This window comes from Leptodactylus fuscus, chromosome 7 (assembly GCF_031893055.1).
Source record: "Leptodactylus fuscus isolate aLepFus1 chromosome 7, aLepFus1.hap2, whole genome shotgun sequence".
Lineage (NCBI taxonomy): Eukaryota > Metazoa > Chordata > Amphibia > Anura > Leptodactylidae > Leptodactylus > Leptodactylus fuscus.
The window spans coordinates 135,242,746-135,260,255 of NC_134271.1; the positions used below are offsets into that span (position 1 = coordinate 135,242,746).

Consider the following 17,510-nt stretch of genomic DNA (forward strand, 5'->3'; position numbering starts at 1 on the left):
GGGACATTTAAGTGTGTTTTGGAGTTTTTCGGGCCCCGGTGTTTGCCCCGCCCCTCTCCCGTGGGCCTATTTAAACTCCCCTCTGCCTCCCATTCTTTGCTTGCTCACTTCCTGTGTTCAAGCTCGGTTATCCCTAGGTGTTCCTTGTGGTCTAAACCATGTAATTGTTAGGTGGGCAGGAGGGGGGTGGATTTAGGGATAAAGGATCCCTAGTTGAGGCCTTAAATGACTTCTCAAATTTTTTTCTCTTCAGCATGTCCTCCTCTTTCTCTTCCGTCATTCCTCCCCGGAGACAGACAACTTCCAAGAGGAAGCATTTATCCAGCCTCCAGTCCCTAAGTGGGACCTGGCTGTGGTTCTACAGGGGCTCTGCTTTCCCCTTTCGAACCCTTATCTGAAGTGGATTGGAAATACCTGTCGTACAAGGTTACCTTCCTATTGGCAATAACCTCTGCTAAAAGGGTTGGAGAACTACAGGCATTAGCGGCCTCGGAACCCTTTATAACCTTCTTCCCAGACAGGGTACAACTAAGGTTCGTCCTGGGATTCTTGCCAAAGGTACCTACCCTTCAGAATATCAACCAGGTAATCTCCTTATTGGCCTTTTTTCCCTCTCCCACTTCAGAGTGGGAAGAGAAGATGCACAAGCTGGACTTGGTCAGAGCATTGTGTATTTTCCTGGATCGCACATCCTCCTTTGGAAGGTCAGAAAATCTGCTGATAAATGTGTTTGGCCACAACAGAAGTCTCAAAGCATCTAAAGTAACCTTGTCAAGATGGATCAGGGAAACCATCATCTGCTCTCTATGTGCTCAAGACCTTCCGGTACCAGAGTTTGTCCGTGCCCATGACACCAGAGCAGTGGCGATGTCCTGGGCAAAAAGGCGCTGCCTTTCCTTGGAACAGATATGTGCCGCTGCCTCCTGGAGTTCGCAGCTGACCTTCGCCAGGCACTATAGACTGGACTGGCGTTCGGCGGATTCCACAGCATTTGGACAGTCTGTCTTGGCATCAGCCTACCAGGATCACCCACCCTAGGGTAAAAGCCTATACTTGCTAAATCCCCAGTTGTGCTGCTGGATGGGCGTAGGGGGAATGGAAGATTATGAAAGATAATCTGTTTTCCCTTAGCCCAAACAGCAGCACAAGGCTCCCTCCCAATTTTTTGTCATTGTAATTTTGTATTTGTATATTATACTTTTGTACTAACACAGGGGGAGGAGCAGGTCTTACAGCCTCTTATAGGGGTTAAAGCTGTTAGTTAATTAAAAGTTCCACCTGTTCTAACAGCTCATAGGGGCAGGAATACCCCAGTTGTGCTGCTGTTTGGGCTAAAGGAAAACAGATTATCTTTCATAATCTTCCATTCTCCTCCAACTCAGCACTTTCTTCACTCTCAGGAGGCTGACCGCAAATTCTTACCTCTCTCGGGACTGTAGCTGAGATCAGACTCTTAAAAGAACCCCACCTCACATCTATGAACTGATGGTCTCTCCCTCAACAATGTCTCACCACACAGAAGAGTCAACCAGATTGCTTTGGAGACTTAGAGTCTCTTAGGCTGAGTTCACACGGGGTATTTTGGTCAGGATTTTGAGGCCGAATCCGCCTCAAAATCCTGACCAAAAAACCATCTCCCATCGGAATCAATGGCAGCCAGACAGTTCTCTTTTCTGGGAGCCATTTGTTCTGGCTACCGGAAAAAAGAAGCAACATGCTTCACAAGGTGAATCCCCCTGAAGGCACTCCCTCCACTCCCTCCTAATCCGGATTGGAGTGCTGTGACTGGATGCCGATGCAATGAACCCGGCCATACTCTTACCTCTGACAACATTTGGTTGGGCTGTTCCAATCTTTCCTAAAAGGAGGATAGTACCATTCCACTGTGGAATGTCCTAATACTTGGGGATAAACAACATAGGGAAGTAGTGGAACCATATACAGTATATACACATTGGCATATACAATAAAAAACAGGGCACAAACAGAATAGTGCAAAATAACATAAGCATTGTCCACTGGGGTGTTATACAGTCATTTCACCCATTTATTAGACAAATTTGATCACAATGAACACAGTATGTATTATCTTGCCACTCAGCCCAGCATCTTCCTCTTCGTCCTCCACCTCTGTTTTATAAATGTATGTAGTATAAGAGAAATAGTCAAGCTTCTTGTGTCCCTGAACAACTCCTTCAAGTGTGACTTAAGTTTTAAACAACTTTTGAGCAGTGAACAGAGCTCAATAGAGAAGCAAGGGAAACAATAATGAAATGCAGGATTTCACAGAAAGGAGCCAAAATTTATTAACAAAGTATATTAAGAAATGTATTATGAAAGAAATGCTGGGAGGAGAACAAAAGCTTTCAAGTAGATAAGTCAGATTTAGTTTTGCATCTCCTCGATAGTTCTAATGTTCAGATACATTTGCAATATTTTCCAAGGTCGTGTAATCCAATATTTTGCTAAATATTGTGAAGCCATGATCTCATTACACGGCTGGTCGTTTGCATTTCCATTTCCATTACTTTGACTCAGGATGAAGGTTTGTCAAGAAATATTGTAGAAATTGATCATAGCATAAAATATTGAGTAGAAAGATTGATTTGAATATAAATCACACAGCGTATATACATTTATATTAGAAGTACAAAAGACATAATATGAGCAGTGGATTCATTGTATACAGAATTTATAGTTTGTACATTAATTTGAAAACTATATTCCATCATTCCAAGTCAAATTTAGTCACCCATCTTGATGAAGTAGCCAAGGCTGTAATCCCATTGTTCTGGCTGCAAACCATTACACCTACCACACAATTCTGGGTAGACAAAGTCAATCAGATCATGAGATTCGAGGAATTAATCCAAGATGACAGTTTCCCAATTTTAAACATGCCGGGAAAACAAAAAAAATCGAATTTATCGCAATTTATCGCAAAATTCTCAAAAAACGAGACCTAGCCAGATGTCAACACACGTCTCCTGAAGCGGAGCTGAGGAAGATTGAGCAAGCTAGGCATCAAGTGGCTCTTAGAGCGGGTGGTTCATTGATTCCAGCAACACGCTCATTATATGGCGTCCCAGCGAGCTGCTGAGATGCCGAAACAATCACAGGCATGGCACAAGAAACAAGTTCAGCGGCAGGCCAACTTGAGAGTTGCCAAAACGCCCAGCAGGTGGATCATCAAAGCCAACAACACGTCCTTTATATGGCGTGCCAGCGAACTGTTGAGATGCCGAAACAATCACAGGCATGGAACAAGTTCAGCGGCAGGCCAGCTTAAGAGCTGCCGAAATGCCGGCGCAGGCAGATCATTGACGGCAACTGCACGCCGACGAAGTCTCAGGCTGAATAAATATATATATATATATATATATATATGTTCTAAAATAGTTTGGAAGGTTCGCATATCATTTGTATAACTGTTGCTATGAAAATACAATATGTACCAGTTATAAAATGTAGAATTGTCTCTTCATCCAGAAGAAAAACAGTTTTGGGTCCATTCTTGAAACACCTTATTCAGCTTACTGTTTCCTTTTATAAGGATGAATGGCAAGAATATGTTACTGATGATCGCGCATACAGTTGCGACATACAGGTACACGTTGGTTAAATTTAAAGTGAACCAGTAGACTCCAGAAACAAGGTTTAGGATATTAATCGCCAACAGAAAAAGAATGGTCCTAATAGCCCGAACATGAGCTTGGACATTGGGAACGTGCCTAAGTCCTTCAGTATTGTCCATTATCGTCTTCATGTGTTTATAAAGGAAGAATATTATGCTCAAAGCTGAGATATAAAAAATGATAAATGAGACAGAAAATGTTGCGCTGTATAACTCAATGTGCGGAGTAAACCTTCCGTACATCACCACTGCCTTTGTATGTTCATATTCCGTAAAGGTGCCATTAGAGAAGAAGGCTTGTGAATTGATCCACATTGAAAAAAAACTGGACAGAAACGACTCCAGGACAGTTAAAACAATAAGGCATGAGACAATTTTTGGAAACATTTTCTGTAGGTAAATGTAAAATCTTTGGTTGATCTTCACAATTGTGAGACAGAAGTAAAAACAAAGCCAGGTTAGAAACCAGAAATAGCTGGAACTGAGAGTCAGGTATAAAACCAAAAAACATTTATTGGCAACTTCTACAGATATGGTTGTCAGTCCTAGTGTTAGAAGAAAATCTTCACAAATATTCAGAATATTAGTGAAAATATTGACTACGGAGATGTTACAAATTAGCCAATCTCCTAAATGAAGTCTTCTTGACTTGGCTGTATCCATCGCATTCACCGAAAGGATGAACATGTGCGCCAAGAGAGAAACCAGTGACGTGGAAACATCAAGGAAGACCATGAAAATTTTTGTGACTGGCAGCATTTTGCTTCGGTGGCCTCGTATGTCTTGTTTGTGACCTAGTACTAGATGCTTTCTCTGTTATATTTAACTGGGCACAATATGCACACTGTATATGTTTTACAATGAGCAGAAACTGATATGTTCATGGAAATAGTGCCGGATGTCATCCGAAAAAATTTGAATTTGTTCTCTTCTTGCAAATTTGCATCCTTCAATTTTAGCAAACAACGTGCTGAACTGATGATCCTTTTCTTATTGCAAATGGAGGGGAGATTTATGAATTCTTATATTTTATATACCAGACTTAGTCTACATTCACATGACATGGAAAACTGGAAGTGTGACCAGTGGCATAAGTAAGAATGCCGGGGCCCCATGGCAAACTTTTGACATGGGACCCCAACGACCGATGTCGAGGGCCGGGGCTATTCCAGGTAAGCTGACCAACACCTGCAGGCAGGGATTAGCAAGCTGCCGTAGTGTAGGGACTAGAGATGAGCGAACACTAAAATGTCCGAGGATCGAAATCCGATTCGAACAGCCGCAGACTGTTTGACTGTTCGAACGGATTTCAAACCCCATTATAGTCTATGGGGGGAAATGCTCGTTTCAGGGGTAGGCAACATTCGATAAAATTATACTTACCAAGTCCACGAGTGACGGTCGGGCTGGATTCTCCTTGAAGTCTTCTCCCGGCACAGCGTCTCCGCGTCTTCTTCCGGCTGGAATTCACTCTGCCTAGGCATCGGGGCCTAGGTAGAGCCGATTGCGCATGCACGGTCAGCTCTGCCTAGGCCGGATGCCTAGGCAGAGTGAATTCCAGCCGGAAGACGCCGCGGGGATGCTGCATGGAGAAGACTTCTAAAGGTAAGAGAAGAACCAGCGTTGATTGGCAGAATGTATAGCATTCTGCCAATCAATGCTGGTTCTGCATCGAACCTTAAACTTCGAACAGCTGGTAGTGTTCGATCGAGTACGAGTATTTCGAATACCGTAGTATTCAATCGAACACCTACTCGATCGAACACTACTCGCTCATCTCTAGTAGGGACAGTTTTCCCTATCCTGTTTCCTTAAAATCTTGCTGCATCCCTGTACAGGGTTACCTGCTTCCCTGTAAACTGTGACAGCTTCCTGCTGATGGAAGCCAGTCTTCAATGACATCCGGTATGTCACGTGACCTGGGGGCCTGCGTTACGATACATAAGGATGAAGGCCTGGTCATGTGATGTCAGGGACGTCGCTGAAGTAGGCCCAAAGCCTGTGCAGAACCCAGAGCCCGTGCAGAACTCAAAGCCCGGGGAGGTAAGTAACGCTGTTTTTTTTTTAATGTTCCCTTACCTCTCCTGGGCCTCCAATCATTATACTCGGGGGTCTAAAAAGACCCCTGAGTATAATAATAGTTTTTGTGGTAGTGCCTGTCACCAGGCCCCCTCATGTCCCGGGCCCTGTGGCAGCTGCTACCACTGCTACCCCGGTAGTTACGCCCCTGAGTGTGTAGATTTTTTTCAGCAGATGTCACACGAGAGCCCTCCTATCTAACCCATTTCTAGCTCTCCAAGGCAAACATAGTGTTATGGTTCTGTGTATTTATATATATAAATATTTTTTTTAAACTACAGAAACTCTTAGCTGTAGAACACTACAGTGAGGTCCACAGGCCTAGTGGGCAACAGTATGTCATGACAGAACCGCTAGTCTGTAGAACACTACAGCGAACCTCTAGTCTGTAGAACACTACAGCGAGGCCCACAGGCCCAATGGTGGGCGGCTGTATGTCTGAACTCAATGTGAACTACTGCAAAGACACTGCAGCGCAGTACTTAATGTGAACAGCTGCAAAGACACTGCAGCCTGAACTCAATGTGAACAGTGTGTACAGTGCGACACTCCATGTGAACAAGGTGCAACTAAAACCCTGCCAGTTTAGCTCACTGGCCAGGTGCACTAGTACAAGTAAAACACACACAGCTGCCAAGGGTTAACACTCACCCCAGGCCAGCAAACACACACAGTTACCCCTGCGACAGCTAGGGGCCACCACGGAAGTTTAGAACATTCTCCTGCACACAGCTTGGAGTTACCAGGGGAGTTTGCATGGTCCTGCACACAGCTTGGAGACATCACACACCCATGCTCCCGCACACAGTTTGGAGCAATCAAACACCCATGCTCCCGCACACAGCTAGGAGCCATACATGAAGTCAGACAGTACACATAGGCTATCTCAGAGACCGTACCTGCCACAGATCTACAAGCTGGAATGGCATCTACCGCTCCTAGCCCTGGTGTAGCTCTAACAGTTCAGGGTTTACAGGTCCTACCTAACAGCACCCAGGAGAAGCAGGGGAACCCCACACAGAAGCTTAGTCTGAAACCTGCCTGAGTACTGGAGCCTATCCCTGCAAACTACTGTCATTCACTCCGTGGACTTAGAGGAGATATTAGTCAAAGTGTGAGCACCTGGCGGGCGTCGGCTCACACTATTTAAGGGGAAGTCCCCTCCCAATAGGGGCGGTGGTGATGACCTCACCACTCATGCTCAGTAGGGGAGAAATGGCACTTAGCTTGTGAGCAGCTCCAATACGTCTGAGCATGCTCAGTATGGTGAAAGCTGGATGGTTAGACTGACATGCAGGTGGTGCTGTGCGCTATGATAGCAACCTGCGGGACCCAATCCTAACACATAGTTGAATATGTCAAAGTGACAGTAAGGCCGAGTTCACATCTGTGTTCAAGTTTCCATTCAGGGAGTCCGCTTGGGGACCCCCAAATGAAAACCTATATTCAAAAAAAAGTGGTTACCTAAGGAAACCCGCGGACCCCATAGACTATAATGGGGTTTGTGTGTTTTCTGCACAAAACATGCAGAGAGAAAAGCGCTGTTTGCAGGACTTTTCTCTCCGCATGTTTCTTGCGGAAACTGAACGGAAACCACATGGACCCCAATGTAGTCTACGTGTAATGTCCTATGTATTGTCTTGTCACTAGTCCCAGCATCTTCCTCTTTGTTCTCCACCTCTCTTTTATACATTTATGTAGTATAAGAGACATATTCAAGCTTCTTGTGTCCCTGAACAACTCCTTCAAGTGTGACTTAAGTTTTAAGCAACTTTTGAGCAGTGAAGAGAGCTCAATAGAGAAGAAAGGGAAATAATAATGAAATGCAGGATTTCACAGAAAGGCGCCAAAATTCTTAAGAAATGTATTATGAAAGAAATTCTGGGAGAAGAACAAAAGCTTTCAAGTAGACAAGTCAGATTTAGTTTTGCATCTCCTCAATCTCCTAAATGTTCAGAAACATTTGCAATATTTTCCAACGCCATGTAATCCAATAATTTGCAAAACATTGTGAAGCCAAGATCTCGTTACATGGCTGGTCGTTTGCATTTCCATTTCCATTACTTTGACTCAGGTTGAAGGTTTGTCAAGAAATATTGTAGAAATTAATCATAGCATAAAGGACGGATTAGTAAGATTTATCTGAAGAAACATAAATCACATAGTGTATGACATGTACATGTATACTGGAAGTACAAAAGATATAACATGAGCTGTGGATTCATTGTATACAGGGTTTATAGTGACCGTATAGTTTGTACTGTAATTTGAAAACTATATATTCGACCTACAAAAATGTAGAAAAATTTAGAAAAATATTCATAAAATATTCATAAAATATTCAAAAACATGTATCTTTAAACAACACAATAGCAGAGATTTATCATTGATTTTATTGCAGAAAAAAATGTCCACTGGACTCATCGGTTACGGTTACATGTTATCTATACTAGCTTCACCACTGGAACCAGTGGTTTGTGGTATCAGTCACATGGTACTATGCCCGGTCATCGGTCCTGATATTTTAACAAAAACTGGTTAGAGACCTCGGACATTTGATGTTGAAGTGGTAGAAACTTTGTCAGATAATGTTTATTTTTCCGTTTTATAACATTACTTCGAGCTACAGATTTGTTCGTTATTACCTTTGATTTTGGTTAGACATCTCCAGATATGTGTCATCTTTTCGAAACAACGCTATCATTCACGAGATAATATGCTATATGTGTCAAAGTGGTTGCTTTGTGAGTTGCAGCCTGTTAAGGGTTTTGCTAGCATGTTGCAACATTGAATTTCTAACCAAATTCTATTTCAAGGGACAAATACTGTACATATGTAGTTTAACTTCTTAAAGGCAACCTCTCAGGTGGTTTTTGCCCACTAGACCACTATTGTGTAGTTTTGCAGCTGAGGTGTATTGTCCCATGTAAAAATGAATGAATCAGTTCATAATGATCTAGACTTGAGCCAACTGTCCACTTCTCCTAGTCCTTGTTCTCCTCGTCAGCTCCATCTTCAGTTTTCAGTAAGGCTTCTTCAATAGAGTAAAGTAGTAGTAGGTAGTCACACAGATATCAAAAACTCTTTGAATACAAATCTGGTTCTAGTCTTTAGACATACTGGTGAGATAATTGCTTTATTGTTTTACAAGTATATCATTAGCATCAAGCAAAGGGATGACTATTGGAGAGTCTAGAACCTCACAGTAAAAGCAAAATAAAGGAATCTGTTTCTGCTTCTGAATGTTAATCACGATTGGTGTATTACAAGTAATCACTACTGAAGAGTATGACATTGTTGTCCAAAATTGGAGAAAATCTTAAATTTGTGAAAATGAATCAGACATCGATCCAAAGGGAATTTTACACACCCACAAAATTACATCTGATTTTGCTGACATTGGGGTGGTGCTCGCTTTTTATCACTGGCTCAGTGATGCCACCACCACTGTCTACCTGTCCATTGTATTTCATTCCGAGGGACATAATCTCTAGTAGAGATGAGCGAGTAGTATTCGATCGAATACTATGGTATTCAAAATACTCGTACTTGATCGAGTACCACTCGCTATTCAAATGGAAAAGTTTGATGCAGAACCAGCATTGATTGGCCGAATGCTATACAGTCGGCCAATCAACGCTGGTTCTTCTCCTACCTTTAGAAGTCTTCTCCATGCAGCTTCCCCGCGGCTTCTTCCGGCTCTGAATTCACTCTGCCAGGCATCAGGCCTGGGCAAAGCCAACTGCACATGTCCGCTTGTAGTGTGGGCATGCGCAGTCGGCTCTGCCCATGCAAGATGCTTGGCAGAGTGAATTCAGAGCCGGAAGATGCCGCGGGGACGCTGCACGGAAGAGACTTCTCGGAGGATCCAGCCCGAACCTCACTCGTGGACTTGGTAAGTATAATTTGATCAAATGTTGCCTACCCCTGAAATGAGCATTTCCCCCCACAGAGTATAATAGGATTCGATATTCAATTTGAGTAGTCGAATATTGAGGAGCTACTCGAAACAAATATCGAACCTCAAACATTTTACTGTTCACTCAATATCTAATCTCTAGCCTTATCAGTCCTTTTCCATATTGTTCTGCCACTGCCACCACCACCACCAAACACCAAGACATCATTTCCTGCCTTATCACTCCTTATCCATGTTGTCATGCCACCACCACCAAACACCAAGACATCATCTCATGCCTTTATCAGTCCTTTTCCATATAGTCCTGCCACTGCTGCCATCACCAAACGCCAAGACATCATCTCCTGCCTTATCAGTCCTTATCCATATTGTCCTGCCACCACCACCAAACACCAAGACATCATTTCCTGCCTTTATCAGTCCTTTTCCATATAGTCCTGCCACTGCTGCCACCACCACCAAACACCAAGACATCATCTCCTGCCTTGTCTATTCCATTCCATACTTTACTTCAATGCTGTTACTATTGTTTCATACCCCGAGACAGCCTTCACTTTCCATACATCAAACCTTTCCCTACTTCCCAAAAAGGGATAATTGTTGTAAAGGTCCTTGCAATACATTTTTAGACCATATTTTTTAATGCTAAAAAGCGTAAAAAAATTGACAATTCAGTGTTTTTTTTCTAGAAGGCTGTTTTTTACCACCCTCTTCTATCTGATATACCCATAGACACATCTTTTGCAGTCACTTTGATATCACTAGTTATGTGGTCTATGACAAACCTCAACCCTGCCTAAGCCTCTCACCTCTGCCGGATCAGTCCTCTCTGCGCCAAGCTAACGAGATGCAAATACATCGAAACAGCTGTCCTTGGCTGAGAGACTGTATCTGGTTAAATCCCAACATCATTGCAAACAAAGGCCTCTGAGAAGGTCGGCATGATGTTAAAGGGAGCGCCCTCTATAGGTTGTGCTTGACTGAGACTTTGTCTTCCTAATTACATCATGGAAGATAGACTTGTACATTCTCAGTCAGCGCCCTCTATTGGTGTGCATACTTGAGGCACTGGCTTCCTAATTACAATCTTTCCCTAGATTTGCAATAAAAGTAAATCAACAACGAAAACCCCCCCCCACAAAAACACCCGGTCTACAAACATACAAAAATATTTTTCCCAGACACTGAATGCCAAAGTAGGAAAAAACATCAAGAGAGCCAAACCAGATTTTTTTTTAACCATTTTGCCTCCCATAAAAAATTTGAATAAAAAACAATCAAAACATCAGACATTTTTATTTTTGAAAACATTAAAAAAAAATTAAGGCGTTAAAACATAAAAAAAATATATAGAAATTTGGTGTCCCCAGAATCATACCAATCCATAGAATACATGTGACATGTCATTTTGGTTGCACAGTGAACACTGTAAAAACAAAGCCCTCATTTGTATTTGTAAATAGAAAAATAACAAAGTTCTGTAGTATGGAATGCAGGGAGTCAAAAACAAAATTTGAAAATTGAAAAATGCCATCGGAGAGAAGGGGTTAAAGTGTTAAGAAATAAATCAATAATCTTGTTTATGATCATACAGTTCAATAATGACACTAAATGTACAATAGTGGGGGCAACACGATGGCTCAGTGGTTAGCACTGGAGATGAGCGAGTAGTTAAATACTCGATATTCGATATTCGTTTCGAGTAGCCCCTCAATGTTCGACTACTCGAATCGAATGTCGAATCCTATTATACTCTATGGGGGAAAAATGCTCGTTTCAGGGGTAGGCAACATTCAATCAAATTATACTTACCAAGTCCACAAGTGAGGGTCGGGCTGGATTCATCCGGCAATGAATTCATTCTGCCAGGCATCGGGCCTGGGCAGAGACGACGACTACTAGTATTTTGGATACCGTAGTATTCGATCGAATACCTACTCGATCGAATACTACTCGCTCATCTCTAGTTAGCACTGCAGCCTTGCAGCACTGGAGTCCTGGATTCGAATTCCACCAGGAACAAAATCTGCAAGGAGTTTGTATGTTCTTCCCATGTTTGCGTGGATTTCCCATTCTACAAAGACATATTGATAGGAAAAAAATTTACATTGTGATCCCTATATGGGGCTCACAATCTACATTAACAAAAAAACTAAATTCACAATAGACAAAGCATCGGGTTTATTGAGGAATACATTCGATTTAAATAGTCAAAATTAAAAATGTTTTTAAAAATTGATTTCTAGGTTCGAAAATGTTGCAAAATGATACAAAGTATTAAAAATGGTTATTAAATTCTCGTGTTCTGCAAATTTGAAAGAGTCAAATGAAGTGAAGAGGGAAGTCATCTAGTCATAGCCATTTTCCATAGAGGGATTTCTTCAGTTTTCTTCTTCAAGTTATTACTTGGCTTAAAAATAAATAAATAAATAAATACATGAATGAATGAATGAATGAATGAATGAATGAATGAATAATCCAAATTATTGTAGATTGAAATTCCAAGAATTTTGTAAACAATTTTGCATATGGTATCCATGCAATGTCTATATGGCTGATATCTACCGTAATTGACCTATTTTTTACCTCCATGAGTAATACATTATGAGATATTAATAACTTGTAATAAAATAGAGTTAAAGGGGTTGTCCAGGACTCATACCTTTTGAGATTGCTACAACAATGTTTTAGTCAGCTAGGCCAATGCATTTTTTTGTAATATGATCACCCTACTCAAATCTTGTGACATCATATATTAGGAACATCAGTCCTCTCTTGTGGGCAGTGTGTGACAGTGCCAATATGTAGTGCTCATGTGCTCATATTCGCATCGAATTCGGATTTCCTCACATTTTGTGGTAACAAAGCACACAGCTCCAATTGAGGATTTTGACTGTGGCATCCAAGGGGGTGCTACATGCTACATGCTACGTGCTACATGCTACATGTCCCCCCCATGTCCCCTACATGACCCCATGTCACCCTCCGTGGCAAGATTGAGGGGTGCCGTTGTGATTAAAAATAACAAAAAATACTGATACTAACCTGTCCTGGAGTCAGCATTGACTCCAAAGCTCTTCCAGCCGGTGACTGAGGTCTGCTGCCTAGGCCTCACTGCTGGGGTCTGTGATTGTGCCCCAGTGGTCATGTGGAGCATTCCGAAGTAATAACATCATCGCACCTCATGTGACCGTAGAGGCCCAATCACAGGCCCCAGCGGTGATGTATGGGGAGTAAGCCTCAGTCACTGTCCAGAAGAGCTCTGGAGTGGATTCTGAGCCCAGGACAGGTGTGTATCCGTATTCTTTATTTTTAATCATGACAGCACCCTCCAAAAATGTTGTGATGGGGCCGATCAGGAACCCAACATATAATAAAACCAACAAGATGTCACGGTCATTTTTGACTGCGGCATCTCAGGGGTTAGCACCCGCGATCAGAGCTCAGCTCTGACCAGGGGTGTTAGAGGACAGTGTCAGCCGTTACATATGGGTGACACCCACAAAGCAGGGTGCGCACCATGCTTCCGCATGGTTTGCAGGAAGACCTTTCCAGAAGCACCGTACTATTAGTGCGGATGTCGGAAAGGGGTTAACGTGATTCACCGCAAATGAATTCAGATCGAATTGAATAGCATCGTAAAATTCGGCGAAACCGCCAAATTGATTTTTTGAAAAATTTGCTCATTTCTACTCACGAGTGATCTATGCTCTCTATGTATTGCTGCTATACAAGGAGAGTGTAAGGACACCTGCACGGTTGCTATCTGGATCTTAGCATGGTCAATCAAAATCCTTCAGACAGTGGCTGGGCAGATATCTGTACACTCTCCCTTTAACTTGGCAATACGTTGGAGAGATTGATCACTCACTTGCACTACAAACTGGCAGAGTGCACACAGGAGAGGGGCGGAGACTGCAGAGAGGAGAACAGTAAGAAAAGGAGAAGATGGCACTCCTGAAGATTGGGCAGCACAGATGGCTTTGTCTGGTATACATGATGATCCTGTGACCACACCGGGAACACCGCTAATGGGGACTTTTTTCATATTTTCCATCTCTGTCTTCTACATGTAAGGTTTTGATTAGCTTTCATTGATTTTTTGAGTAACCCGCATATTAAAAAATCTAAAATTCTGTCATTATTTTTGTGTTTTGGTTTTATGGTGTTCACTCCGTATTAAAAAAAAATGACACGGCAGCATTTTCTGGTGGATCACTACGGTTTTATTATTTTTTACCACTATTAGTAAAGAAAATGTCATTGTGCAAAAATAAACAATTTCTTGGGGGCACTGCATTATGAAGTCCATATCTTTTTTGTCTTTTTAATTGTCCCACAAGGGAATCTGTACAAACAGCACTGGGGCATCCCCAATGCTGCGAGAGAACTCTCCAGCGACACCTCCATCTTCTTCATGAATCGGTCAAACTTGTGGAGCCGATTGAGCATGCCCACGGCCACAAGAAAAATGGTCACTTACACAGTAAGTAAGCGGCCATTTTCTTGTGGCCTGTGGGCATGCGCAGTCGGCTCTGCCCAAGGCCTACAAGTTTGACTGCCTGTGCCAGAAGAAGACTTGTGAAGAGGACGTTCCTGAAGAAGATGGAGGCGTCACTAAAGAGTTCTCTCACAGCACTGGGGATGCCCCTAGTGCTGTTTGAGTGCTAGGGTCCGCCCCCAGTGCTGCGAGAGAACTCATTTGCATACCGATGAAAACCGTGATTTCTACGGAACGGCGGCACAGAGAAGACATCTAAAGGTAGGAGAAGGCTATTCCTACATGGTAGGCAGAAAAAAAATTGTGTTTTAATGATAGGATCCCTTTAAAAAAGGGGGCACCCCACCAAACCATCCAGATGCAGTGATTGCCATGAATTTCAGCATCTTAGGGGCAAATCTGCCTATCCATGGGATAAACCGGTACTGTACAGTACTGTATGTCTGGTGGTAGCCCTAACAATGGGATGCCCACTGATCAATGAAACAAAGGGGAAGGGGTGCTTTTTGGAATTTTTTATCTCCTTCGCTACAGTTTGTAGTGACCCATAAGGGGTCACTACTGTAGGTGTATAACTGTGTCTAGTAATACTGCAGTGAAGGTGGCACTGCTTACTTCTGCTAGTTGTGGGATCGTCGCCAATCCTACCCCGATAGCCTAACAATCCATCTAATCTATACAAAATGATACCAAGTAAATGGTTGAAACAATAATCTGCCTTTAATATTAAAATTATATAATGTGATTATTAACAAAAGCAAAGCAAGAAAATTGTACTCACAGATACTGTACGTCATGTTGAATCCTCTTTGTTCTCCGTATACATTAGACTGGAACGTCATCATTATTCGGTTACCAGTTGAGCGAATGGAAAATGTGTTTGCGCCACAATATATATATCTGGGTGTTCCCACCACTCCACTGCCATAAATAGTCAGCCGATCGGCATAGCAAAATTGACTTGATTGTATATCGTAGCTTCCATTTAGTGTTATCTATGAAAACGAGAGAGTGGGGTGCACAATAAAATATTAGAATGGTGAAAAATTGAATTTAGATACAGAGAACCTTGCCCAAAATATAACTTCTTGGAGATGGCCACCGACTTATCCATACCAAATTTCCTGTGGTAGATTTTCAGTTCCATCATATATAGAGATGAGAGAACAGTAAAATGTTCGAGATTCGATATTCGTTTCGAGTAGCCCCTTAATATTCGACTACTCAAATTGAATATCGAACCCTATTATAGTCTATGGGGGGAAAATGCTCGTTTCAGGGGTAGGCAACGTTCGATCAAATTATACTTACCAAGTCCACGAATGAGGGTCGGGCTGGATCCTCTGAACAGTCTTTTCCTTGCAGCGTCCCCGCGGCATCTTCCGGCTCTGAATTCACTCTGCCAGGCATCAGGCCTAGGCAGAGCCGACTGCGCATGCCCGCACTACAAGTGGACATGCGCAGTCGGCTCTGCCCAGGCCTGATGCCTGGCAGAGTGAATGAAGAACTGGAAGATGCCGCGGGGAAGCTACACGGAGAAGACTTCTAAAGGTAGGAGAAGAACCAGCATTGATTGGCCGACTGTATAGCATTCGGCCAATCAATGCTGGTTCTGCATCGAACTTGTACATTCGAATAGCGAGTGGTATACACGAGTATTTCGAATACCGTAGTATTCGATCGAATACCTACTCGATCGAGTAGTACTCACTCATCTCTAATCATCTATACTAATTGACAAAAAAAAACTTTAAAAAAGGCTCTCAGAGGCTACTTTTGGGTTGTGTACCTCTTGGTGAGAGATCGTTGACTGATAGCCATGACCCTACAGCACACTCGGAGACATTTTTTTCAGTTCACAGTCTTTGAAAGGAGAGGTGTATCATTGGAATCTGAAACGCAGGATGGTTGTTTGAACACATTGCCAGCTATCTAGCACCATCTAACCTAGCGCTTAGGAGGTTTTGGGAACACTAGTTATGTGAGGGTACACCGGCTCCAGACAGGCCCCAAGTTGTTTGATCCGTTGACAAACAGAAGTAGTGCCCAAAGTTTCCTTGTCCACCATCCAGACATGGATGGCACCAAGGTCATAGCTACAGGAAATGCTACTAGGCCCTGGAGGCTAAGGGGGCCCATTAAACATTCTGATCACTTCACAAAATCATTTCCAGAAGGAAATTTGGTGTTAGGATGCTAATACATGTCTTGCCATTGACAACCAACATTGTTTCCTTTTGCAGTGGTATTGTGGGCAAAAAAATCTGGACCTCTTCAGAGTAGAACCATATAGATTTTAATAATGAACCCAGGTTCTGTTTTAATCCAATGACAGTTGGGTTTGAGAATGGAGGCCTCCGAGTGATTACTTCAATCCGGCCTTTGTTGTAGAGTGCTGCCCCAATTTTTGGCTTGATGATTTGGGGAACTATCATATGACAGCCGGCCAAATCTACTGACATGAGGGACACTAACAACTAAGTAATGTGTGCCTCTCATGGCAGGGCTTCCAACTCACCCACACAGAACAAGGGTTTTCCAGGAATGTCTCCGCCATTGCAGCACTTTCTTGGCCAGCTTGGTCACCGGATTTATCACCAATCAAGCATTGATAGGACCAGATAGGATGCCAGTCTCAGCAACTTTCTAGAAGTATTCCTGAGCCCATGCAGTGATTTGCATTACAGATTCATGTCTTTTTTAATGTAGTGCTGACTGAGTTCCCGTACATCTGCATTATTTTGTCAATGATCGTATAATGAATACTGGTTGCCTTCTTTGAGAAGATCATTTTCCTTAGAAAACCACTTTATACTGCAATTTTAGGTGGTCATGTTGCAGAGGGTTTTGCTGTCTATGGTATGATGATTCTGTGATATATATTAACATGGGATCAAGTAACTCACCTTGTAGCCCGGAGGTGCATAAATATTAAATTCACAGTTCAGGTTGGGTGGGTAGAACCCTGCATCGTAACCTGGAGATGTGATTGTACTTGTTGCAGCCATAAAAGTTCCTCCACATTGCACTAAAATGATACAATGGAGATTATGCAATGTAAATGGAATTAAATTCTAGAGTTTTATTATAGTTATGTACAAAATCATTGCAGATGTCTGAGGTAAATTACATCATGGACCAACCATTCTATCTATCTATCTATCTATCTATCTATCTATCTATCTATCTATCTATCTATCTATCTACAGTCCTATGAAAAAGTTTGTGCCCCCCTATTAATTTTAATCATTTTTAGTTCTAAATATTTGGGTGTTTGCAACAGCCATTTCAGTTTGATATATCTAATAACTGATGGACACAGTAATATTTCAGGATTGAAATGAGGTTTATTGTACTAACAGAAAATGTGCAATATG

The 17,510-nt window shown here is 42.4% G+C and overlaps 1 protein-coding gene across 1 annotated transcript in view; it reads right to left on the reverse strand.

Annotated features, from left to right (window-relative positions):
- Window positions 1–8,697: 8,697 nt before the first annotated feature.
- LOC142213375 (embryonic protein UVS.2-like) overlaps window positions 8,698–17,510 on the reverse strand; it is a 49,952-nt gene continuing 41,139 nt past the window's right edge. Inside the window, exons 17-19 of the mRNA XM_075281692.1 lie at window positions 17,040–17,161; window positions 14,749–14,851; window positions 8,698–8,747 (exon numbers count right to left, since the gene is read on the reverse strand). Of these exons, the coding sequence (XP_075137793.1) occupies window positions 8,698–8,747; window positions 14,749–14,851; window positions 17,040–17,161 (275 nt within the window). The remainder of the gene's footprint in view (window positions 8,748–14,748; window positions 14,852–17,039; window positions 17,162–17,510) is intronic.